Here is a 25,719-nt window from a genome sequence, read left to right on the forward strand (position 1 = left end):
GTACATACAAAACTCCTCAGTCTCATATAAGATTTTAAGGACTGAAGTCAATGACACAGGACTCTACAAGTGCACAATAGATGCTCAAATCAGGACAGCCGTTTCCCAGACTTTGTTGCTAATTAAAGGTAAAGCAATCACTTCTTTTTAATTCCAGTTTAGGATTTGATTAGTGAATAGTCATTTGTCTCATCCCCTGCTTAAATAGTTTAAACCAGTCTATAATAGTCTGCTGGTCTTAACTGGTCTCCCAAACTGCTGATCTTTTTAAACCAGTGAAGACAAGCAGGGTCACTGCAGCCTTTCATTTGATTACTTAAACCAATACAGAATATAGGACAAAATATATTTTTATTGAAACTGTAAGTGTAAAATACATCAATATATGCATTATTTAGTATTGTTCATATTATGTATATGATTTCAGATGCTCTGGAGCCCATAGAATCAACTGTGACTTGTCCAACTGATGATCAGACACTGCCACTTACTGTTGCCTGTGTGGTTATCTTTGTATATAACCTGTTCTTCACCGTCTTTGGCTGTTACCTCGGAGTAAGTATCCATATCTGCAACCAATCCACACGTGCAGTTCTTTGCAGTAATATAAATTAAATAATCTGGATATACACAAAATCAAGGTTTAACAGTTTCATGTGCTAACTCTGTGAAATGTGCTGACGTGGTGTTTTTCTTTCAGTATAAAGTCAAGAACACAGAGCCAGCTGAGAATCCCTACATAAACGTGAGACCGCGAGGATTCAGGCGACGCTGATGAGTTCAGCATCCAGCGGATTTCAGCAGCGTAGCAGTGTGTCAGTCTTCCACTGGCTGTTACATTTGTACCTCCTATCAGCTGAGCAGTCCTGCCCAGAGAGTGTATTAAACAGATCTACTAATTGTTTTTGTATCTATTGCTGTTGTAAATTCAGTATGTATACAGTGCATGTATGTACCCTGGGGGTCAAAGGTTTGTGATAATTAGGAATTGTAATGTATTTAAAAGAAGTTTCTTGTGCTTAAGAAGTCTGCATTTATTTGACAAGTGAAAATAAAGTCAAATGGTAATATGTGACATATTATTACACAACAATTGTTTTCCATGTATGTATATATTTTAAATTGTAAAAAGTATTTCCAAATATGCTGATCTGGTGCTGAAGAAACATTTCTTATTTTTGTCTTATTTATGATTTTGGAAAGAAATTGATAATAAACCAAGGATGCATGACAAATCTTAGATGATTCATTATTCTAACATTAAAAAAAAAAGTTTTTATTTCAAATAAATGCTTTCTTTAGCACCTTCTAAAAAAGAATCCTGAAGAAAATGTATGGCCGTTTTCAACTGCTGGATACTTCAGCTGTTTTCCTTAGTGATAATAAGAAAAAGAAATGTTTCTTAAGCAGCAAATTGCCATATTATAATGATTTTGATCCCCAGTGGGTGTGTGTTGACACTGAAACACTATGATGCTCTGACTTTAAATGAAACCTGCTCATTGTTGCAAACATCTTTGATTCTGGCATTTCTTCAGTGTGACTTGTGTAGGATTTGAAATGATGATTTAGAGAAAAATACAATCTATTCAATGAGAGAGTCAAACAAATCAAGATCATTTTGCTTCAAATCAAGACAATGAATGCATGATCTGTTAGGCTACAACAACAACATTACAGCTATATGAAGAGCCCACCTCCGTTTTCCTGTATCTGTAATAACAGTGTTGCCTTTATTATGCCATATGCAAATCTGCACTCCACTGTAAACACTGTAAATATACTATTGTATCAGTATGATTTGTTAGCGAGACAGGAAATTACAGGAAAAAAAAGAGGGAGGTGGGTGGCAAGACGGTAACCACTGTTCTCCAAAATGTCATAAAGGAATGCAAATGTTAGTTTCACAGAACAGTATGTACACAACAAATGCATTCTATCAAAAGCTTTAAATTGTAAGAAAATAGTAGGTGATAGCAAGGGAATGGAAAAAAAGTTTTGATACGATTAATAAAAATTTAGATTAAACCTAATAATATTTGATCATCCTTTTATCTGATTTCTTTTCGGACATTCTCATCTTCCAACACTCCCAGTAATCTGATATGATGCAATACTCAGCAAGTGATGAGCAGATATGTTGAAAAATTGCAATTGCAAAAAAAGAAAAAAAGAATTTATTGAACTCATTTTGAAAGTGCTGAATCTGCTTTCAAGTGTATCTGATTTTAATATTTTCCCCCAAATTCAGAGAGTCATATAAGCTCTTGACCACTGGGCTTTGTGGTGCTTTAACCACTCCCTTAACCAAATTTTCCAGTTCCGCTGCTATTGTACTGTTTTTGCTCGAGTCTCATTCTGCTCATTCGATTTTTTTTTTCCCCTTGATTACACATATTGTGCAAATTGGCTTCATTACTTGCAGAATTTTGAGCACTTTTACGGGCATTTGCAGTCAGCTTGAGGTTTCCTGCTACGTCACAAGCTTTCCAGAACTCACTCAGTATAAAGAGCCAGGGGGGGATACCTCCACAGTTATTACATGACACAATGATTATCACACTTATTAGAATCTTTATATATATCCCACTGGGATTGGGTGAGTACCTGCTGAGCTTCAAATGTTTGTTGCTTTTCAAGCACAGATAATCTAGATGCTAACCGCTTTACCCCTCTGTGGCAAGACAGCTTGAATCCTAAAGTACATTTTATTAATAATGACTTTTTTTTATGAAGAATTTATCTATTATCCTTTGTTCTATGACAGTTAAGATGTTTCTTTTAATATGCAGCAAATCTGAAGTGAACTAGGTTGAACTTTGACCTAAATGTACGACTTCCAAACATCCGGATCCTCATTTTCAGACAGAATTCTGAGGCTCTTTTGGAACATTATTTATGTGTGCATATTATACAAGTTTCTGGATTATTAGTTTAATGTGTACCTTGAAGTAGCCTACTTTTGACATACATTTTTAATCAGATTCAAGCTTTTCTTGTAGCCTACTTAGTAACATGAATATTATAAAGTTAAATTATATTAAAAAAAAATAATAATAATACTAATAAAAAAAAAAAAAACATAAAGCAGTGAGTATTTAGGTTACGTCTGATGATCTTGTGTTTTGTTTCCAGCTCTGGATGTGTCTCAGCCGTATCGTGTGGTTGGGAACGAGAGAGAAGTCCCTCTCCGCTGCTCCTTCAGTTCAAGGTTAAAGCCAGAGGAAATGCAGGTGTCTCTCTACAGAGGTTCGCACGGCCGTGAGAAGATCTGCAGCGCTTATGTCAACCTCTCCGAGCCCTACTTCACAACAGTTGGCACCTTTAACTGCAGCGGGAAAATTAGCTCTAAAAGAGTGGACATGATGATCTCTGGACTGCGAGGGAACGACACAGACATCTATCGCTGTGAGATCGAGATCATCTTCCCACCTCCGTATCTCAGAAAGATTGGAAACGGCACTATTGTTTACATACAAGGTAAGCGATAACCTAGTCTTGTTTTCAGTCTCTTGCATGTGGTTTCCCCACAGTTTCACAGTTTTTTTGTACACAGTTGTTCATGTAGAGATCTATAACAATGTTTTGTTTTTGTATTAAAACTACTAATGATAACCACTGAAAAAAATAAGCAAGCAATGCTATTTTAAAGCAGGCATGAGGTAAACACCTAAATGAAATAGTGTATGTTATCATACATTTTAACCCAGTATGTAAAAAAAAAAATTGTATATACATAACTTATTTGATTTAGTGTTCATGACACTTAGCTGTTGTTCATTGTTAAATCTCTAGAGGGAGCTAGAATTATAAAAGAGTGAATAAGGAGATGTTGTGGCCTCCTGAAGTCAAGTCGATGGAAATGGGGCCTCCCCGGCACATTCAACTTTACAGCACTGCGTGCTCTACATTTTGAAATAACCAGTGGAAACTTTGACTTTTTCGCGAGAATGATGTTTTCTTTGAAAATGTAGATTTCTTTATGACGCAAGTGTGCTGACGTAAGCTCTTAAAAACCTTAAAGGACTGAAAAAACACTCATCAAAGATGAGAAGGGAAGCTGTGAAAGACAGCTTCCTGTTGTCATCCACTAAATTTGGATCATTGTAAAAATAAAAAATAAATGATTCACATAGGCCAAGATTTTTGTGAAAATAATTCTGGGTGGGCGTAGGTCGCCATCCATAATGCAACTTTAGTAATAACTAATCTTCTATCTTCTTTCATAGAAACCCCAATCTGCTCCAATGCATCCACCCAGAGCCAGATTCAAGGCCAGAACCAGGCCTTAGAGCGGGAAAATGACAAATATATTAATATAGGCCCACTTCCCCTGCTATATGCCATCCTAATCGTCGCTTCCTGCAGTTTTATTCTACAGGTGAGAAATATGTCTATTCTAATGCTTTTCTTTAAGTTTTTCTGTCGACAAGCTGTTTAGACATTTCTGAATATTTACTCAAGTTCAGACTTTGACAATAATGTGAACAAATGTCACTAATATGTCATTTATCTCTATAACACAGATGATCACCTGCAAATGGAGGGCCTCTGTATCGACGGCACCTATGCTTTCACAAAAAGAACGCTATATGAAATTCTAAGGGGGTAATATCTCCGTTTGCATGTGCTCACATGCATTCTTACCTGCATGTACTTGCATGTCATTTTCTTCTGCATGTATTTTCATGTAAAATTAACCTGCATGTTTTGACATGTACTCAAAGTGTTTTCCATTTGCATGTACTCACATGAATTCTCACTTGCATGTATTAACATGTATTTACATAATATTTGACCACTGTCTTTATTATTTCATTTTCTTTGAAGTTTATCAGAATTAAATAAATTGTTTTTTACATTTAACCCGTGTGCTGTTCTGAAAATATATTACTTATGACTTTTAAAAATTGCTTGTAAATCTCCCATTATTATCACCAAATACTGGATTTTATGTTTTTTCATTTGTTTTCATTCATTTAGCACAGGTCTTCTTTAATTATATATATATATATATATATATATATATATATATATATATATAGAGAGAGAGAGAGAGAGAGAGAGAGAGAGAGAGAGAGAGATATAGAGATATATAGATATAGATATATATAGATATAATGATAAAGATATAATGATATTTTGACCCTCTCTGGCTCTGGGTAAATAAATAATTATTCTAACAATTCTAACATTAAAGTGACAAAATGTTTTTGGGTATATGACACTGTACACCTCATTATATACAGTTACTACGAAAGGTTCACACACCCCTGATGTCTTAATTGATATTTTCCACCTTAAATGTGATATTGAAACCAACTAAATTCATGTAACAAAAAAGAAAGAATATTAACAACCTAAAATTACCTGGTTGCACTATTGCACATATTTTATTATAACTGGACATGTTACTCTGTTTGGAATTACCAATTGCATTCTTACTAAAAAAATGATTATCCTTTAGTCACTTTATGCAATTACATGACCTTATTCAAAAAGACCGGCTGCTGTATTAAAAGCAAAAGTTGCTTCAGCTTAATTTTACTTAACGGGTATGTAACTAGGTTAGTCTTAGTAGTAATTTATTTGTTTGTTACTTGTATTGGAAAAATTCTATGATTTATATTGGATTATTTTTTTACATCACAAAAACCTGCAATAACCCTCCTCTCGTAAAAAAAAAGAGGATGTACTCAAATAACGCAACAGATCGAAATGACTTTTTATCAGCGTAAAACATTCGAATGTCATCAATCAGCATCAGTCTTTCCCATCGCCAAGACACGAAGAAGAAAGAAATGCGACAAAGGCATCACAAATGTTTTTCAGTTTTTGTGAAGCTCAGCTATCCATCACAAAAACAGGACATGATGATTCTACCTGACAACTTGCTGTGCTTTCATATTTGTGATGCTTCAACAGGATGTGGAACTGAAAAGAGCTTGGTTCACAATATATATACACGTCTGAATCACAAACAACTCTTGCCACAACTAGGACAGGTTAATTGCAACTTTAACAAGCTTTCTTTCATTGTTTGCCTGATTGGTTTAGAGAAGAAAATAAAACCAGTTTAAATCACGAGTCTAAATTTCTGGCTAATGTAAAACCACCATTACACAATTTTACATACAGTAGCTAAACATTTGATCATAACTACTGTGAACAAAATAAGAATATATGCTTCTTTTTTAAATCTTATGAAACTAAACTGCATATGAAAGTAAGTGGATCAGAATTACTTTATTGCGCATTTAGTAAGATACGGGTTTTTCCTAACATGGCTGTACATCAAACATTTTCCTTTCAACAACTTCATATTACAAGAAGGCTGCCCACTCACATCCTCACTAACAGACGCACGCCTCAGCTGGGACACCTTAAGAAAAACGGTAATATCACACTTTATGATTCACTTCACAATAATGAATTGTTTTAACAAGTATGTTAAATGTTGCAGTCCTCTCTTATCGCTTAATCGAATTCTCACATCACATCGAGCAACAGATATGTCTGTGGGTGATATTAATCACCTAAGCCCACATACTTCCTGTGTTTTCTCTCTCCAGCAAAAACAAACTGAAGAGCTTCAGCCAGCATCACAGTCTCGAACGGACAAGGAAACGTTACCATGCCTGACAGGTTCACTTTGCTCACTATCAGCTTTTCTTTTTTACTTCACAATGGTAAGAGACTAACCTTTTTAATGTTGTTGTCAGTTACCGTTCTGTGTCAAACACGCTGATTAAAACGCCTGAGACTAATTTAGACCAGATTAAACTCCTAGCAGGTTTGGTCTTGGTACAGGTTTTAGATGGGGAATGATGTTTTTAACTGGCACAGTCTAGTTTAAGTGCTTATTGTTGTGTGTAGAATCCGATCACTAAAACCAGCATGAAAGTAGACAGAAGTTAAATTACACTGGGAACCAGCAATAAGTTTGTTAACTGGCCATTTACGGTAAATCTAGTTTGACATTTTTCTTGGGGTCAGCAGTAAAACATCAGCATATTAAAATAAATCGATGCACTAATCAATTGCCAAAACCAGATTAAACTAATATTCTGGTTTCCGGAGACAGTTGTCATATGCCTGTATTCATTTTAAGTCCTGTAAAGTATCATGAATATTAACCAGAAATGAATATTCATTTACTGTATACTTGCATTTTTAAATGTAGGCAATTCTGGGTGATGTTAGATACAGACATTCAACAGTTTTTGTGTACAATTGCAATGACATGCACTGATGACAATGACATGAAAAGTTGATTCAAATACTGTTCAAACCTACTAAAAGCATCATAAGTATCAAAAAGCATGTCTTATGTTGATTTAGATTAAGCTGATTATACATTTCAGCAATATGTATATATTCAGGAATAGTCTGATAGCTGTGGAGCAAGTCAATGTTATTTTCAGATAGGCTTTAAAATGATGTGCAACATGATTGACGTCAAACCGTTTTCTCAAAGTCAGTTCCAATATACAATGTTAATCTATAAGTGGACTAAATTGAATTTCTTTTTCTTTGACCTCAGTTTGTAGTTGGAACGTGAGTGAACCTCTCAACCACACATTCAATGACGACGACTCTGTCAGTGTCACATGCATGTTTTATGGAGAAGAAAAGTTTGAATTGGAAGCTAAGCTGAAAAAAAATGGTGTGAATTTTTGTGAGGTTTCTTCAGAAGAAACCAAGTGTAAATGGGAGCATAAGGACAATAAATTCACGTTCACCTTAATGGAACCTCCTCAGACCTGGCACAAAGATATATTTTCCTGTGAGATATCCAAAATAAAACCATTCCCAATTGAACCTAAAACAGGACCGGGAATTAAGCTTTTCCGAGGTAGGTTCACCCCATGCGATCTACAAAGTACATCAGTTAATCAGTTTTACATACCTAAAAATCACACAAGGGATGTGGATTATTTCAGATTTAGTTTGAATCTTGCATTGAAAAAAAAAAGAAAAAAAATCTATAACCTTTATATTATGATAATAATAATAATATATATTTTTTTTAAGGTTGCAAATATACATTTGCTCCACTGAACAACAGCTGTCCAATCACTAACCAAACAACTGGAGCACTCCCCACACCTGAAGTACAGCCCACACTTGATGACACGTATACCCTATTAATCTGTGGTCTGCTCATAGTGGTGGTAATGCTGTCTCTCTACAGCATTATTCTTACTGCCGTCTACATCAGATTGAGGGTAAAACTTATTTCCTTAAAATAAAACTGTTTGTGTTGTTTTATATTGTCTTTACCACTGAATAGCTGTATACATATCTTGTTGCATTCATTTATTTAATCAATAAAGAGAGGCGGTGCTATACTGTGAATATATTGCAGTCACAGTGCTGTTATGATGCACAACAAAATGACTACATTCACACTACAGCACTACCTCAAGGACCTTTATTTTATTATAAAGCAATCACCGTTAATAGAACGCTACTAAGCTACAATCAATCACCATCTAAGACCAGAAATATACTGTACATTTTATTATTCATATTCATATTCATATTCATATTCATATAGGACTTCTGTCCTGTTTTTGTTTTTGTCTTTTGTGTGCAAGCTTCATTTTGATGGTCTGCTGTTTATTTGATTTCAATAAAACCGTCAACTTGACTTAGTATCTTTAAAAGCATTTTAAAGGAATAGTTCACCCAAATATGAACATTTTTACCCTCAGGCCATCCAAGATTTAGAGCAATTTAGCATTACATCACTTGCTCACCACTGGATCAACTGCAGAGAATGGGTGCTGTCAGAATGAGAGTCCAAACAAATGATAAAAACATCACAACACGACTCCAGCCTATTTATTAATGTCTTGTGAAGTGAGAAGCTGCATGTTTGTAAGAAACAAATCCATTATGAAGACATTTTAACTTCAAACAGTTGGCTACAAATCCTCCATCCATATTACTGTGATCTCCAGTGCAAAACTCGTCTTGTCTGAATCAGGAGAGAAATATACACAACTCAAGCACTGCTTACAAGCAAAGTTATTATGGATTATTTGGGCCAGCAAAACACTTTAATGATGAATTTGTTAATAAACACGTAGATTGAAAAGACTTTGGACATTTGTGGATTATTATAATGTGTTTATAAAATCTCATTCTGACGGCACCCATTCACTGCAGCGGATCCATTGCTGAGCAAGTAATGTAATGGTCAATTTTTCCAAATACTGATGGAAATACAAACTCACATACAAATCACAGTGCAATATAGCCATCAAATATTTGTTATTCTAAGCTTACATTTTGTATCTTGCTACTGAGCTGTTATGAACTCTATTTATATATTATGTTTTTCATCTTGCTCTCCAGGTCACAAATCTTGAATCTATGGACACTCTAACCTACGTGCCAATGCAGGTAAAGGATTTCCTCTGTGGTGCCAACCCTTTATGTGTGCAAGTAATGCAATATGTCTATGGTTTCTGTTGAACCAGCACTTCAAACACAAATTCTTTTACTGTTTCAGAGGAATGTAAAACGGCGTGATCTAGAAAACACTGAATATGTGGACATGCGTGAAGTGCAGAAGCGGGAAGGATACCACAGAGATATGAACCACAACTCTCATCTTGAAAGTGTCAGAGGCCATTTTTAATGGCATCAGTGAGCTCATGCTTTACCTGTTCTATGAATTTACTGCTTGTTATACTTAAGCTACATCATAGAAAATCACAGGATAAAACTGATGCCTGTCTACCAAGCAAAACTGACTTTTTTGAATACCTAAATCTGCATATTGCTCCTGCACCTCAATCAACAGCTCAATTAAGTCTTGATGTTCTGTTGCACATGGATTCATCTGGTGGCTTGTACTACCCAATGCTGAACTGTAGCTATGCCAAGCTAAATGTAGCCTATATAAAATATCTAGTTAGGGCATTTTTGTAATAATTATTTTGATCCCATGGACCAATAATCAATGATAATATCAGTTTTTTTTTTTTTTTTACTCCTGACCCCCAACCAAAAAAAGAAAAAGGAAATAAATAAACTTTTTTTCTAATCATAAACATGCTTTATACAGAGACTATATTGAATGATGAATTCAATTTGCTGATTATTTGGTGAAGTAAATAAAGAAAAATACAGTAAAATAAGCTCTCACAAACGTGTTAGCCTATATAGGCTTATAGATGTGCATGGCAGATATATATTCTATATATATAGAATAGAATAAGCAGACACAAACTAATTTTTATTATTCAAAATTCGTATTTCATTAAAAATCCAAAAGAAAATTATAAAGCTTGTTTTGAATGTAGGCTATATAAATGCTTATTTTAATTTCTAGCTTTTTTAAGCTTCTCTATACCGACGTTATCTGGCGCTATACTGACTTTGGCTTCTTTTTACACTGTAAAAAATAAATTAATTAATTAATTCAGACCTCCTCAACTAAAAAGTTTTCTTTTGACTGATATCACACATTTTTCAATCGGCCTAACTGAATTTGTGTGAATTAGTGATTCCATCTAAATGTTCCAATTGGCCAAATTGAATGTCAATTTAATTTTACAAAAAATTTAGTAACCAGTCACTTGAAAATTTTGAGTTGGAAAAGTTTTTTTTTTTTTTTTTTTTTTAAGTGTACTACGAAAACAAAACAAGAGCACCTCATAGGTTAGTTACTGGAGAAATATATCTTGCAAATGCACCCGTGGTCTCTACAATCCTCATGCATTATCTATGTATATTTAGATTGCTTTGAGCCATTGGTTAACTATGTAGAAGTACAATGTCTGCACTTTGGCGTGAGAAAGCTATTGTGAACTGCTATAACCTCCAGTAGTCTATGAACACCAATTTCTCATTATAGCATATAGCATATAATTATAGGAAATATGTAGGTACTTTATAAGTCTAACGACCCTTGTCATTAGACTTATAAAGTACCTTCATATTTCCTCAATTTGAAGACTGTCCCAGATTACCCAAAACACGCTGTCCCACATTGTGGGACAACAAAAAAAGTTTGAAAAAAAATAAAAAAACACCGAACCCCAAACTGCTCCACGGGTGCCGCAGCATAAATGGCTGCCCACTGCTCCGGGTGTGTGTTCATGATTGTGTGTGTGTGTTCACGTTGTGTGTGTGCACTTTGAATGGGTTAAATGCAAAGCACGAATTCTGAGTATGGGTCACCGTACTTGGGTGTATGTCATGTCACGTCATTCACTTCACATCACAAAATGTTATTAGAACAGGAAATAGGCACACTTTTAAGTGAGTTTAGGTGTCCCAGATTACCCAAATACACCCTATAATAATAATAAAAAAAAACTGTAACATACTTTACATATGTGTCTTTGCTCTGACTAGTCTACAGGCCTACAATTTGTTTCAAACACTGATAGAAAGAGATATGCAGAGATATAGGCTACATAAAGAAATAGCCTATCTCTTTGTAGATCTGGCCACAATATGAGCATGCCTGGTCACAATTCTTGATAGTGAGAGATATCATGCCTCTGAATACACGAGTTCCGTGTATAATGTCAACAAATATGACATTGCACTTAAGAATATTATTTTATAATAGCAGCTAGAAAAACACTTCATAGCCTAGACAGTAATTCAAAATCAAGAATCTTTTGATGATGTGCAACTAAACTTTGACGGCACCATCAATTCTGTGGAAAAAACTCTGACTTACCTGTGAAAAAGACAACATAGTCTTGGCCTACGCTTTCGCATCTCTCTCATGTGCATACTTTCCACCTCATGCAGAAGCTGCGACACATGAACCGAGCAACTGACAATATCATTCAACCTCAAACCACATCCACTCGTTTCATGCAAACTAATGATCTGTTTTTGAGAACTTAGGTTCTATTTTTAAGGTTTTTTATTTTTTTTGACAAATGATTTTTTTTTTGTGTCTCTGCCTCCTCTTCTTAATCCAGTTATGGAGATAAACATGCACACAATCTTGTCATACACAACAACAATAACAACAAAAACAATGTATATATATATATATATATATATATATATATATATAGGCTATATATATATATATATATATATATATATTAATAATATATTATATAAGATATAAGATATATATATATATATATATATATAAGAATAAATTAAAAAACCATACAATGTTTTCCCAAGTACGTTAGCATCATTGTATGCTTCCCACAGAGAGTTAACGCTCCTGTTGAACCGGATGTGATTCCTTCTCCGTCTCGGTGTTGTCGTTGCACGGCCAATGGCGGATGGAGCCTGAGCATTTGTTCTGGAAAACGTACGTTTTGCACAAATATACTCGAGTATCGATCGGCAGGTCAAAGCTTTCAGATCGCACGTGTGTCTTTGGCCCTGACCAGATCTGCGCCCGTCAGCATGGATGTGAATCTGACCATCTCTCTGATGCGGGGCCAGATGGGCGCTGTTATTGAGAAAGCCGTTAACGTCGCGGTGGAGACCGTGTTAGGAGAGATGATCCGGGTGGTCGGGCTCAAGTTCGAGGAGATAAAACGTGACATGACCGCTAAAGAGAAGGAGAACGAGAACATCAGGAGGATGTTGGAGGCGTCCCGCTGTCAGATGAAAACCATGCGCAAGTACATCAGCGTCCTGTCTGCTAAAGACCCTAACCACAGACTGTATCAGGGAGAGGGAGACATGGCTACAACATCCACAGGGGTGCACTGCAGAAGAAGACCGACGAGCACTGTGCCGGTGTGTGCCAAAACCCCAGACCCCTGTCCCAGACCTAGAGTCTCTGAGCCCGCCCCCGTGGCTGGACCCTCATGGGTGAGACAGCAGATGCACATTTCCAAAGAAACAGTAAGAAGTGAGAATCACAATGCTGATGTCCATATTGAAGATATCCATGGATCATCAGTTCATAAAGGTATGGAATGCCTCCTTCATAGATCTGTGTAGGTAATGCGTGCTATGCAGTACTTTCCAGTTTCCCATCATGCATGTCATAATATTTTCAACCAAAATATGACAGGTAACTAACTTTTCACACACTATCACAACCAAGTGAACACAAGACTTTTAAAAACATTTCATAAATCTGTTTTAAGTGGGTCTCCTCATTTTTGCCACTAGGATAAAAACTAATTAAGAAATATTCCAGATATTATTCTTTTTCTTCATGGTCATTATAGCGTTTTATTTTGTAGTCAATTTCCTCAGTTTTAATTTCCATCCTGTTATCATTCAGCAGGATGTGACAATTTTTGTTGGAGACAACTGTACAAACATATCTATTAGCATTTGATGTATTTTGTTATGTTTTTCTGTATTAGTTGGTTTGCCTTACTCTTTAAACATTTAATTATATTTAAATAAATCACAGAAATTGATATGATTGTCAAAATGTAACTTAAGCTCTTGTTCCACCCTGTTAGTTTTCTTGCTTTTATGTAAATAATCATATTATAATTTCTTAAACTATGGACTACACTTGTATACACTTACATTGTTGTAGTTACACCTACTTAAAGTATAACAAGCATACTCATTTTTAAGAGCTGCTTAACAGGACTTACCACACAATTTCATTGTCAGTAATGATACACGCAAATATCACAAGATATATATCACAGACACTTTTAAAGGAACAAGCACAAACAGTAAACAACTATCCATGTGAATTTATCCATTTATGAATCCATACGTTTACATGACGCAAACCCTTCATAACTTTGTAAGAAGTTACAGAGCTCAAAATGTGCCGCATAAAATTCCATTACCAGTGATTGCATCAAGAGATGGGTACTGGACTGGTGTATTTTAATTGCAGATTGTGTACTTAGATCTAGTGGGAGGCCTATATGATGTCTAAAGCAGAATGGTTTAATGTTGGCACATACAGTATCATATGCACAACATTAGTACATTTATATAAACACTTATTTTATACGTGTGTAAGTGAGCTCCCAAGGAATAAACTTTTTTTTTTGCACACACACACAAACACACAGATATATTAAAACGGGTAAATATGTGGACATGAAAATGTATTTCATTACTGGAATTACTCACAGTCATGAAAAAAAGAAAAGACACCATATTGAATTACATGGTTTTCCATATGTCAATAAATAAATAAATCATCTGGTCATTGGCAGAGCTTAAAATTTGGACAATTACACATCAGATGAACAACAACAACACATGACATATCACATGCTTGTTATTCATTTATCAAAACCTAGGCCAAAATGGAAAAGCCACGTGTGACAAATTAAGGACACCCTTACTATTAACTTGGTAATTAAGAAGGTAAGTAACGGTCAGGCACTGCCAATCAAATAGCTTTATATTAATTGACTAATCATCAGAAAGTGTGAGCAGCTCTATAAAAGCAGATATTTTAGCAGTGTGTCAGTACAATGCTACAGAGGAAAGACATCAGCATTGCTCTTAGAGAAGCAATTATTGCTTCCATCAAGTCATTTCAAGTTTATTTGTATAGCGCTTTTTATGATAAAAATCATCACAAAGCAACTTTACAGAAAACTAAGTTTCTACAATATTTAGTAGAATCAATCTGGGAGGAGTACGGCCATTTCCAAACAATATGAAGTCTGTCGTTCCACAGTGAGGAAGAAAATTCACAAGTGGATGACATTCAAGACAGACACCAATCTTCCCATGAGTGGACATCCCAGGAAATTCACCCCATGGTTAGACCATGCAATACTCTTGAGAAACTACAGACAGCCCACACTGAAAAAAGTGATTTTGGAGAGTTGTAAATATAATCTGTGGAAACCATATAAAATGTACATGATTATTGCAGCCAGCCAACGAATTCTAAAGTAATGGGTAAATTCTACATATGCTACCCATTCATCAACAGTAAGAACCATCACATAGAAAAATGCAGTAAAATATACCCCCAAACCGTGAGTTTTTTTGCTTTAAATTGCGCATGCGTCAGGCTGCGTTTTTGATTGAGTGTGGACTCATATAAACACTGAAGCAGTGTTAAAAGTAACACTGAAGCAGAGTTGAAGTTAATGAGATAATTAAGAAATGAATTGGGTCATGATTGACCATTATTGAAGACATCTGATGTTAACAAGCAGACTCACCAAACTAGAAAATCAAAATTTGTGTGTTACCATTATAGTGGTCAATGTTTCCTTTAGTTGGGTTCTTGAACCTTCAGATGTTTACTTTAGACTTTGTGGGGCTGTGTTAACAGAATGATAACAGACAGACCAGCGCAAAGGCAATCATGTGTGCTATTGATTGTTGTTTGAACTAATTGTCATGGAATGTCCTGAATGTGTCAGTTCAGGTTTCTTTAATGTGTACATAAATTAAGTGGTGGTGGGGGGATAGGAATCCAGCATTTTTTGGCATAATATGACATTTTTTTAAAAGTTAGTTCTACATAAAGAAAGAATTATTACGTTTAGAAACACAGACATAAAGAATCAGCGTGAGCATCACAACAATGGTGACCATCAAAAAAGCATGTTGTAGCCAATAAAAACTCATCCATTGCTCCCATCATGCATTGCGGCATGAATAAATTATGAGCTGAACTGTCTTTTTAACTTTTTAATAACTAAATTTTATTTTTGCTGAGATATTTTTTACCTTATTTTAATGAGTAAGTAGCTGTTGAATATATACATAAATGTGAGGTATTGTTACCCAATTTATGCAAGCATTTAATAGCTTTTTACTTCAGATAGTTTATACTCAATATATGGGATTAAATCTACCCCACCAAAGTCGATGCAAATTGTTACCTCACATTTATTGGGTAAATTCTATAGATTAGTTTTTACAGTGCAAGAACAACACCTCAGACTGCATTAACATGTTAAATGATAAAGTTTGTGACCTTACGATTAGAAAAAAAAACAGACAAGTATGGCATGCTGGAAGGGTTGCCAGAAAAAAGCATCTCCTCTCTAAAAGTTTTGCAAAGCTGCATCTGATCAAACCATAAGACTTCTAGAACAGTGTCATTTGCACAGACAAGACCAAAGTGGAGATGTTTGGCCATAATGCACAGCACCATGTTTGGTGAAAACCTAAAAAGCATATCCGCACAAACACCACATAGCAAAAGACAAGCATGCTGCTGGAGGGCTGATGATTTTGGGCTTGTTTTGTAGCCACACGACATGTAAACCAAGGTATTCCAGAGTTAAATGCGGGGCCATTTGTCTGACAGCTAAAGTTGGGCCAAATGATCCCAAGCACACCAGCAAATCTACAACAGAGTGGCTGGGAAAATAAATGGATCAAGGTTGCAGCAGTCCAGACCTCATACTGACTGAAATACTGAGGAAAGCTGTGCATAAACAAATGCCCACAAACATTGATAAACTGCCAACATTGTAAAGAAGAGTGAGCCAAAACTCCCCAGAACGATGTGAGAGACTGATAAAATCATACAGAAAATGATTACTTCGAGTTATTGCTGCTAAAAGTGGCTCTAAAAGTAACTAAATCATAGGGTGTCCTGAATTTGTCACACATGGTCTTCTTTTCACATGATCGTATATGTCTTTCATTATTTCTTAATGTTAAAATGTGTACTTTTTCTGTTTTATGACTGTTCAATAAAGCAGTGTTGTATGTTTCATTCATCAAAGCAGTGAGTATTCTTTCCTAATGTTTTCCCTAACTCAGTAGAAAGTGACTTGTGTTGTTTTCGTAGTTAAGATCTCAAGCCCTCGTCTGGTGGACAGTCAGGCGCTTCTGTCTGAGATTAGTGATCCAGTATGGGGTCAAAACCCTCTGGCCTCTGCAGAGACTGGGCACACAGACATGCCGGACAGCAGCGTCCTCTCTGCACCCATGATGGCAGATGAAAGTGTGTCATCCCAAACTACAAGCACAGTGGCATTTGGAGCACCTTCACTTAAAATCAAACGGGAGGAAGCGGAAGTTGAAATAGTCTGTGTGAAGGATGAACACGCAGAAGCTGGCAGCATCCCTAGATTAGAATATTCTGACCCAGAACTTCACCAGGAAGTGGGAGAACCAGACCTCGGGGTCTCACTAGATCTACCCGCTTCATTTCAAGCTCTTCAGAGTCCAGGCACTGCAGCTGACATTGCAATCCCAGAATTCATGAGTGTGGACCCAACTACCTGTAAGTATAAAATTGAACATTTCAGCACTGGTTTATTTGGGATCAATTCTAAATCCTTGATATTACGCGCATGTAACCAAAACAACAATGGTGTACAAACCTTTTTTTTTATTGCATAAAAGCTTTACACTTCAAAAGGCATACATTTGTACTGGACAAGGAAATAAGAATGACAGTAAGTTTTTATGAAACTGATTTTAATAAACTGGTTTATGTTAAAGCAAGATGATAAAATGTTAACCATCTTAGTATATTGTGGCAGCTGCTTTGCTGAACAGCTTGCTTTTAAAAATTCTCAGCTTGAAGGATATATTTGATCAGATTTTCCATGTGGTCATGCACCAAAAATGACTATATAAATGATTGAGCTCTTCCCTCAAAGGCAATCAAGACAAAGTGTACAAAACTAGTGTACACCGGTGTTTTAATGCCACGTTGAAAAAAAATCTACGATTACGAGAATAAAGTCGAAATATTAAGAGAATAAAAGAAAAATTGAGAATTAAGGAATAAAGTAGCTCTGTTAAAGTTTTATTTTTAATACCCTACAAATATATGTGAGATTATTAGCAGAAATCATACCATGCGTCATACAGTATGCTTGGAAATAATATATATCATATAATATAATACATATCTTCCATTGCATTCGTTATCTGTAGTGCACCAGCCACCCAATAGTAATAAGATTTGTGCTTTTGATAGACCTACTTTTAATGTCTCCGCTTTCAAAATCAGTTTTATAGCGAAACACAAATTGTGTGTCTTACAGTAATGTTTTTCAAGCTCTTTAATGATCAGACCGCTGTATTTATGTGAAACGATTCATTAAATTAAACAGTTTTCTTTGTAAAAATTCCAAATATGTGAAAATGTATTCTCAAAATATTTAGACTTTATTCTCATCATAACGACTTTATTCTCGAAACGTTTCTACTTTATTCTCCGATTTTGTTTCTTCAACGTGGCACTAAAACGGTGTCGTACTAGTGCAACTGTGAGATTAGCCGGTTAAAATTTTTTCTTTTAAGTAAACGTGCACAAAACCACAAAAAGTACACTTGCTAGGACACTGCAGGTGCGCTGTTTACTTGATGCAAACCCCACTTACAGGAACCAGAAGTTCATTCCACCTCAGATTAAAAAAAGGTTTAGACCACATGTGACCATTCGTTCAGTTTCACATTTCTTTTGTTTTCCTTTTTCTTTTTTTTTTTTTTTTTAAAAAAAAGCTATAGTTCACAAAAAAAGAGGAATGTACTCACCTTCATGTCACTGAAAACCTTGAATGACTTTCTTTGTGACATAAATATCATACCATCAAATGAGATCTGTTTAACTATATATTCTGAGAAAAATTCTGTTTACCACAGAGAGATAGGTTAGAGGCTAGTGTGGTTAGAGGTAGATTTCTGTTTTGACACTAGGTTATGATGACATGGTCCAAACCCTGCAGCCACTCCACTCTGAACTGAGGTCTGTGAGGGTTAACAGCAGCCGTTTACCACTGTAGAAAGAAGAGAAGGCACAAGAAACGGAAAACATGGTTATCTTCACTTGTAATCATGGTTTTTACTATCAGAGCTTGTTATGGATGTTAAAAGAGATGCAAATAGTGCAACTCACCTTCTGAAGGCAGTTTCTGAAGGCAGTGATGAACTTCATGAACTTAGACTACATTGCTTTCACACCAATTGCAAAGTTACTGCAATCCACATTAACTGTACCCTATCTGTTTTTTTTTTTTTTTTCAAGATCAATATTTTAAAGCTCAAAAATCAGGTCTGAATAATTACAAGTATTGCAGTGACACTGATGCTGTAGTAAATCACTTTACACTGATCTTCAACCCTTTAGCATTTGATCCTGAAACATGTCTAAATGTAATTCAGAATTATGGTCATAACTGGGTTGAAAAGGTCACAATATTTTTTTTTCTACATATAAAAGGGTCATATGAATTGACATCAAGAAATGTAATTCAGCTCACTACTTGTACATATGATGAATTCATACATATGATCAAGGGATGCTGAGTTTTAAAAGAATCTATTATTTTTGGAATACGGAGAAGCTGAGCAAGTCTTCATATTGGATTCCTTTTTTCAGACACAGTAATGGCAAAAACAGCTGCTGAAAAACAGAGAGAGTACAGGGCGAGAAGGGATGCTGACCCGGCACGCAGGGAAAAGTACCTCAGGAATGAGCGAGAGAGGTGGAGAAGAGATGTTGAGACAGGGAAAAAGAAGAGAATTGGTGACCTGTGTGAGAAGGCACAGAGATGGAGGCGCAAGCAGTGGAGAGATTCCAAAGAACGACAGAAGAGGAGGTTTTTCAAAATAATTGCTTCCTCTCCAGACAATCCTGAACCCAGTCTGATGGTGTTGCTTCAACCCTGAAGAGGATGACAGACGACTGATAAGTCAGGGTCAGGTCATCCCAGGTGGATGGAAACTCATCAGGGCCCTTGTCGAGGCCAGAATAGCCTTAAAAGTGGGTTGGTTGACAAAGCACTTGAGAAGCACTTGAGTCCAACAACAACGAGGCACCGCTAGATGACTTGTGACCAAGTCAATGAGCTGAACAATATTTGGCTGAGTGCAACATTTTGTTTCTGATGGACCTTAACCTTGTGGCATCTTGAAATATTTCAATTCACAGATTTGTGGGCCATGCAAAATGAATTTTACTCTTTGTATTAAACTATTAGTTTGTACTATGACTTGTTAAATGGACGAATGGATGGATGATTGAATCAATTAATGGTATACTTCACCAACAGTAGCCACTTGAACCCTGTTATCATTTTCAACCCTGTTGAATTGCATTCAACCCTGTTACTTTTTTCCCCATCACTGTTTTTGTAATATTCTGTGTATTTAGTGTACTGTATCTGAGGTAATCAGTAAATTACAATAATTTATACCTCGCTTTACTAAATATTTATGTATAATTCTGAATCACATGTTTTTAAAAAAAAACAAAACTAATAAATAATACTTTATTTATACCTGAGGTGGGAAAATATTCCTTAGATCAGCAAAAACTTGTTCATGAAATGAGCATTCAAACAATCATAAAAAAAATAAAAGTTACATCATTAACTTTATATTTTTTGCAACATGGCCTAGATCACCGAACACTTTAACACAGTGAGATTGAGGATCCTTTCTAGTTAATGTTCATTTGATTTTTGACATAAAATACACATTAAAAAAATTACTGTACTGAAGAAACAAACAACATCCCCCCCCCCACCACATGGCTGTTCATGATTTTTTACACATCGCAAGTCATTCCATGATGGGGATCACAAGAGAAATGCATCAACATGGACAGGTGAGTCTAGCTGATTTACTTGAACTTTAAAGGTCACTCTGAAAACTTCTGATTACTGCACTGACAGTCAGGGGTTTAAAACAAAACCTTTGTTTGCACTTTTTCATTTATAATGTCAATTTCTCTACATTTTTCAACATTCTGTCAGACAGAATGGTGTATTTCAATTCACAATAATATACTGTTTCAAGGAATGGGAAAATTGTGGTAAAAGTAACAGGGTTGATTGTAACAGGGTTGACAGTTGCACAGTTCAGTTAGACAGGTAAAGAACATGAGACCAGATCCTTATTTAAAAAACAATTCAATGTGGAGATCTACATTCTACAAATACTCAGAGTTGTTTGCTGTAGAAAATGGTAACAGGGTTGAAATATTAAAGTTGGTCCCAACAAAGAAACATCTAAAATTATATAAAAAACATGTCCTTGCACAGTTTACTTCATTAACAGATGTTGCTGCAATATAGGGAATTATATGTCCTATAGCACATTTAAATAAAATAAATAAAGGGAGAATTATGATAGCAAAACAGTTGAAATACCTGGGGACACTAACCTAAATCTAATAATACTTTAAGAATAAGGGGATGTTTCTAGTTTGTACTAATATATATATATATATATATATATATATATATATATATATATATATATATATATATATATATATATATATATATATATATATATATATATGAAAAGGTAAATAACATTCATTTTGTTTATGCTTTATTTGTTTTAAAAAGTTTGTTTTGCATTTTTTTTTTCTTTTTTCTAAAATGTGTTACCGTTAACAAACTTGAAGTTTTAATGTTTGCACACTTGTTTTTACAGCTATGTCAGATGTGAGTCCAGGGAGTTTTGAAAATAATCAATGTACAGGTAAGTTTAATCATTTTATCACACAATTAAACTTCGTTTTACAAGAGGACGTCCCCCCACTAAATCATCTGTGGTATTGCAGCTGCAGAGAGGGCTATTCTTGAGTCACAGGGAGAAATGGACTGGAAAATCAATCACCTGACTGCACTGGTGCAGTGTCTTGTGGGGAACAGGTGCTTTGTGCCTCCACTGCAAATGGAGGATGAGGAAGAGGATTGTGTCTTGCCTTTGATGTCAATGGAGGATCTGGACCAATTGGAGCAAAGACTTATGGATAGAGGGATGATGCAAAAATTGGTAAGATTCTTTGGAATTATGCAATCAAAGAAGTGACTGGAATTTTAGAGAACTTTTGTGTATAATCCATATTTTATTTGTGTTTTAGGTGAACAAATTGTCTGTCAGTGGAGGTCAAACTATGAAAAAGACCATATGGAGAATTTGCACCAAAGTTTTTGCTTCCTGTGTGGCCAAACAGCTCAATTGGTGCGGACGGGGAGACAAGCGAGGCTTAAGAAAGACAAATATAGGATCACTAATAATCGGTATATCCAAAATGAACGGAATCCTTTTATGGATAAAAGTATTATAGTGAAAATGCTTTTGTTGTTGTTGTAATTACATATCTCAGTCAAATCACATGTGAATATATTTTAATTTTAAAAACCTTGTACTTGTGCTCACTAAAATGTTACAATTGCATACATTTGCACAGTCAGGCCTGTCTTCTCTATTTAAGCAATATTATGTTCTGTAATAAATTAAATTAAAAGGTTGGTTAGCTTTTTGATAAACTAGTAATCCTATCTTATCTTTTTAACACACAGCTGCAGCGATGAGGAACAGTGTCCTCTTGGCTCCCACAGAAGCAGAGGCTGAGAAATGTATCAAAGATTACCTCCGTTTGGCTCCAGGGAGGACATCTTCCTAATCTGTTGTGAAAATGTCAGTTTTGTTTTATACATTGCTTGTACAGAGAATGCATACTGTTAAATAAAACATGTAATAATTACTTGAATTGTTGTTCAGAAGTCAAAATGGTTTAGTTGTAACAGGGTTATTAACATGTCCATGGTCAGTGTCATTTATTTTTTAAATCAACATAAGCATTAAGTAAATATTTTAAGAAAGTTTTTTTTTTTTTTTAAACTAGTGTACAATTGTCTGTATCTTAAGTAATCATTAAATTACAGTTTTCTTTTTTTTTTTTTTGGCAATATTTAATATTTCTGTTGAATGCAGAATCATATGTTGAAGGTTTATTTTGGGCCTGAGGTGGAATATGCATTCATTAACTTTTTCATAAAATATAGAACTTTAAAGCTAAAAAGAAATATATATATATATATATATATATTTTTTTTCTTCCCACCTCAAAAGCTCAGGCATCCATTCCTGAGAGTTTTTGTTTATACTTTTTTTGTGCATAATAGCACCATAAAAGTGTACATATGTACCTAAATGGTAGAGTTCAGTGTGCATTTTACAGTGACAAGAGTTAAACCTTTTTTCTTTTTTTTTTTTCTGAGTGTGCATCGTCAGTTTCCTTTTTTTTTTTTTTTTTTTTATATTTTAAGGAAAAATGTGTAGAATTTAAAGATGTTTTTAAAAAAACATTTTAAAGTATATTTTGCTTTAGTTAAAAATGTTCCTGTGGTGTGGAAAGTATAAATATTACACGTAATCCTTAAATTAATGGGAAAAGAAAATACAATAAATTACACGTGAGGTTACAGTGTAAAACCAAACACAATCTAAAAAGGTTTTTATCTTGGTCAGTAATGTATATGAAACTTGCTAAGCAAACATTGATAAGAACATACTCAGGGTTACCGGTTATCAGGAAACTGACAGGATGTGATGTTGCAGTAAGCAGCCAAACCGTTTTGAGGAGGGGAAAAAGCTGACATGTATAACATTAGAAACTATGTTTTCACCACACGTCGAAGCTGCGTCATGCAAGGAATCGCAACTGATCTGCCGGTTCGTGAGTTTCATACACAAAGCTTAAAAGTGATCTCTTGTGCCACCCTGTGACTTGACATGTGGCATTGTTTTAACATTAAACCCTGGCTGTTTATTAATGTGTTAAAATAAACAAAGGCTTCTGTAATATTTCATTGTGTGTATCTCATAAGGTTTAGGGGTGTTTCACATTTTGAGATGAGCTTCAGTTGGCTGGAGTCACATATTTTCATTGATATACTATTGTTTTTTTTTTTTTTTTTAAATATATGTATATTTTGTTTTTATTTTGAAGTTAAACATTTTAGATAGTTTTTTTTTTATATTTTTATATAGTTTTCTCCTTTCAAGTTTAATTATTTTAGAATAAAATAAATGAAACAAACTCTAAAAGAAAAATAAAATTAAAATATTGCTTTGGCTGCTAGCTCAGAGGTTTTTAAAATATATATATTTTATGGTTTTAGTAATAGTTTTAGTTAATGATAATAACTTTGGTGTAAATTCACAAATGCATCATATTAACATCATATAAAACAGTAAAGGTGTTTTAAATCATTTTCTTGCGTGAAGTGCTTCAATATTTAGTTAAAATACTGTATATTTGTTTTAATCTATGTAATCTCTCTTCCCTGGCTGGTATATTTAGATGTCGACGCTCAGCTGTCTGTGGCAGGGGTCCAAAAGCAGGTGCGTCTGAGATGCAAGGACCTGAATCTGTATGAAGAATACAAACTCAGCCGGACTCTGAGAGGCCATAACACAAACCGAGGCCATAGTACAAACCGACGGCGCGAGCTGGATCAGACTCTACCGCAGGCTCTACTTGCAGACTTGGTAAGGGAACGAAGGGAAAAGACTCGTCTTCGAGTGGCCCGCTGGCGTGCCAAACGCAAATTACAAGCCTGTCTGATGGCCTCGCAGGCTGCGCAGTTAAGCGGAGCTTCTGTGCAGAGTTCACCTGCCCAGCGTGGAGGCCTGATCTCCACCCGCAGGCCAGGCGGAGTGACCATGCCACGCAGTGGGCTTGGATTGAGAAGGGGGCTGTCAGAGACTGGCTCATATAACCTGCTGCTACAGCTGGGGCCTAGTCCTACTCAATCAGCAGCGGCACACACCATCAATGAGGGTCTGATGTCATCTGGCTCCTCAGCGCTATCACACCACAGAACCACTGAACCGAGAGCAACTTACCAATAATGCAGCGTTTACTTCCTGGTGGAAAGTAATTGCGGTCATCTCAATGGTTAACAAAGTAACATTTTACGAAGAGAGGCACTTTTTTCCCTAATACTATAAAACTTCAAAAAAAAAAAAAAAAACTTAAAAAAAAAAAAAACACTGATCTGTGCAAAACCCCAATCTGACAAAAATTGGACTATTCAAATACAAAATTTACTTTGCAAAGTGAATCCAAATTGAGTAGAATAAAACTGGTTATTTAGTAACATTCAAAAACTCAAAACTCAACATTCTAAATTTATCTGAGCTTAATAACAAACAAACAAAAAAAAGAAATTCCAAGGATATTTTGGTCCACAGTGAAGAAATTTGTGCTCTGCATACAGTGGAAACTGACATTTTTTCCTAGAAAACAATGTCAGCATGACTGCCCTGGTTATGTTGGCTCACGTTCTTGTGGAAATGTTTTTCATCTGTATTTTTGACTGCAGTATTCAGGGTAGTTTGAAAAACTAGTTTGGTTCATTCATTAAAATATACCTTTATCTTCATTTTTTTTTGTTGCCTAAAACACCACTGTTGGCAATTACCATGAAATTTTGTACGCAATTGCTTTCCAAATGAGCACGCATTGCAAAATTGCTGTGTAAGCTGATATGCATGTTCGATTTTGAGCAGGCAAATGTGGTTTAACAGAAAAAACGGCGAATGCTGTTTATAGTTTCTGGAAATTAGTCTCTGTTTTGGTGGTTTATGTAATGGTATGTTTTGGTATGAAAAGGTACGGAATATTTTACTGATAACAATTGTGTCAGTAATGGGGGAAATTGTAAACCAAAAACCATATCAGTTTTGGTTATTGATTCACTTACAGCTATCTTAGTTGTTTTTTTATTTGTTTTTTAACCAAAGCGACTTACAAAAAAAGTGCACATCATGTATTGTGACTGTTGCTTCCATAATTCAAGAGCTGGAGCTTTAAGCATCAAAAGCCACACTAAAAATAACTGAAATACTACATTAACATTTCAGACTTATTCTTGTCTTTGGATGATAAGCTACATAAAGCTACATTTCTTATTTCATACATACTACCAGTGTTACAGATCAATTCAGTTTAATTAGTATTCTGAGAAAGAACAAGAAATTTAAATGAGCTAAGAATAAATCACTTTTTGATTTATTTGATTTAACACTTTGATT

General features: G+C 35.1%; 3 protein-coding genes across 7 annotated transcripts; all 3 read left to right on the forward strand.

Annotated features, from left to right (window-relative positions):
* Positions 1-2,409: 2,409 nt before the first annotated feature.
* Positions 2,410-4,835, forward strand: LOC113053787 (T-cell-specific surface glycoprotein CD28). The gene is made up of 4 exons (XM_026219049.1): positions 2,410-2,599; positions 3,136-3,480; positions 4,230-4,381; positions 4,527-4,835. Exons 1-4 carry the CDS (start codon positions 2,551-2,553, stop codon positions 4,602-4,604), a joined length of 624 nt encoding a protein of 207 aa, XP_026074834.1. The 5' UTR covers positions 2,410-2,550; the 3' UTR covers positions 4,605-4,835.
* A 1,167-nt stretch (positions 4,836-6,002) lies between these two features.
* On the forward strand, positions 6,003-9,754 carry LOC113053615 (uncharacterized). Its single transcript, XM_026218776.1, has 6 exons — positions 6,003-6,395; positions 6,573-6,689; positions 7,544-7,855; positions 8,035-8,228; positions 9,364-9,411; positions 9,521-9,754. Exons 2-6 carry the CDS (start codon positions 6,635-6,637, stop codon positions 9,647-9,649), a joined length of 738 nt encoding a protein of 245 aa, XP_026074561.1. The 5' UTR covers positions 6,003-6,395; positions 6,573-6,634; the 3' UTR covers positions 9,650-9,754.
* Positions 9,755-12,200: 2,446 nt separating this feature from the next.
* Positions 12,201-24,565, forward strand: LOC113053617 (uncharacterized). 5 transcript variants are annotated; one of them, XM_026218781.1, is made up of 7 exons: positions 12,204-12,919; positions 16,709-17,146; positions 21,322-21,369; positions 21,452-21,666; positions 21,755-21,914; positions 22,197-22,314; positions 23,984-24,120. In XM_026218781.1, exons 1-6 carry the CDS (start codon positions 12,406-12,408, stop codon positions 22,298-22,300), a joined length of 1,479 nt encoding a protein of 492 aa, XP_026074566.1. In that variant the 5' UTR covers positions 12,204-12,405; the 3' UTR covers positions 22,301-22,314; positions 23,984-24,120. The 5 variants fall into 5 exon arrangements, 3 of the variants coding, with proteins under 3 accessions (XP_026074564.1, XP_026074566.1, XP_026074565.1); XM_026218780.1 differs by lacking the exon at positions 23,984-24,120 and having other exon boundaries at positions 22,197-22,387; XR_003277260.1 differs by lacking the exons at positions 21,755-21,914; positions 22,197-22,314; positions 23,984-24,120 and adding an exon at positions 19,256-20,485 and having other exon boundaries at positions 12,203-12,919; positions 21,452-21,524.
* Positions 24,566-25,719: the final 1,154 nt, after the last annotated feature.

This window comes from Carassius auratus, chromosome 34 (assembly GCF_003368295.1).
Source record: "Carassius auratus strain Wakin chromosome 34, ASM336829v1, whole genome shotgun sequence".
NCBI classification, from domain to species: Eukaryota; Metazoa; Chordata; class Actinopteri; order Cypriniformes; family Cyprinidae; genus Carassius; species Carassius auratus.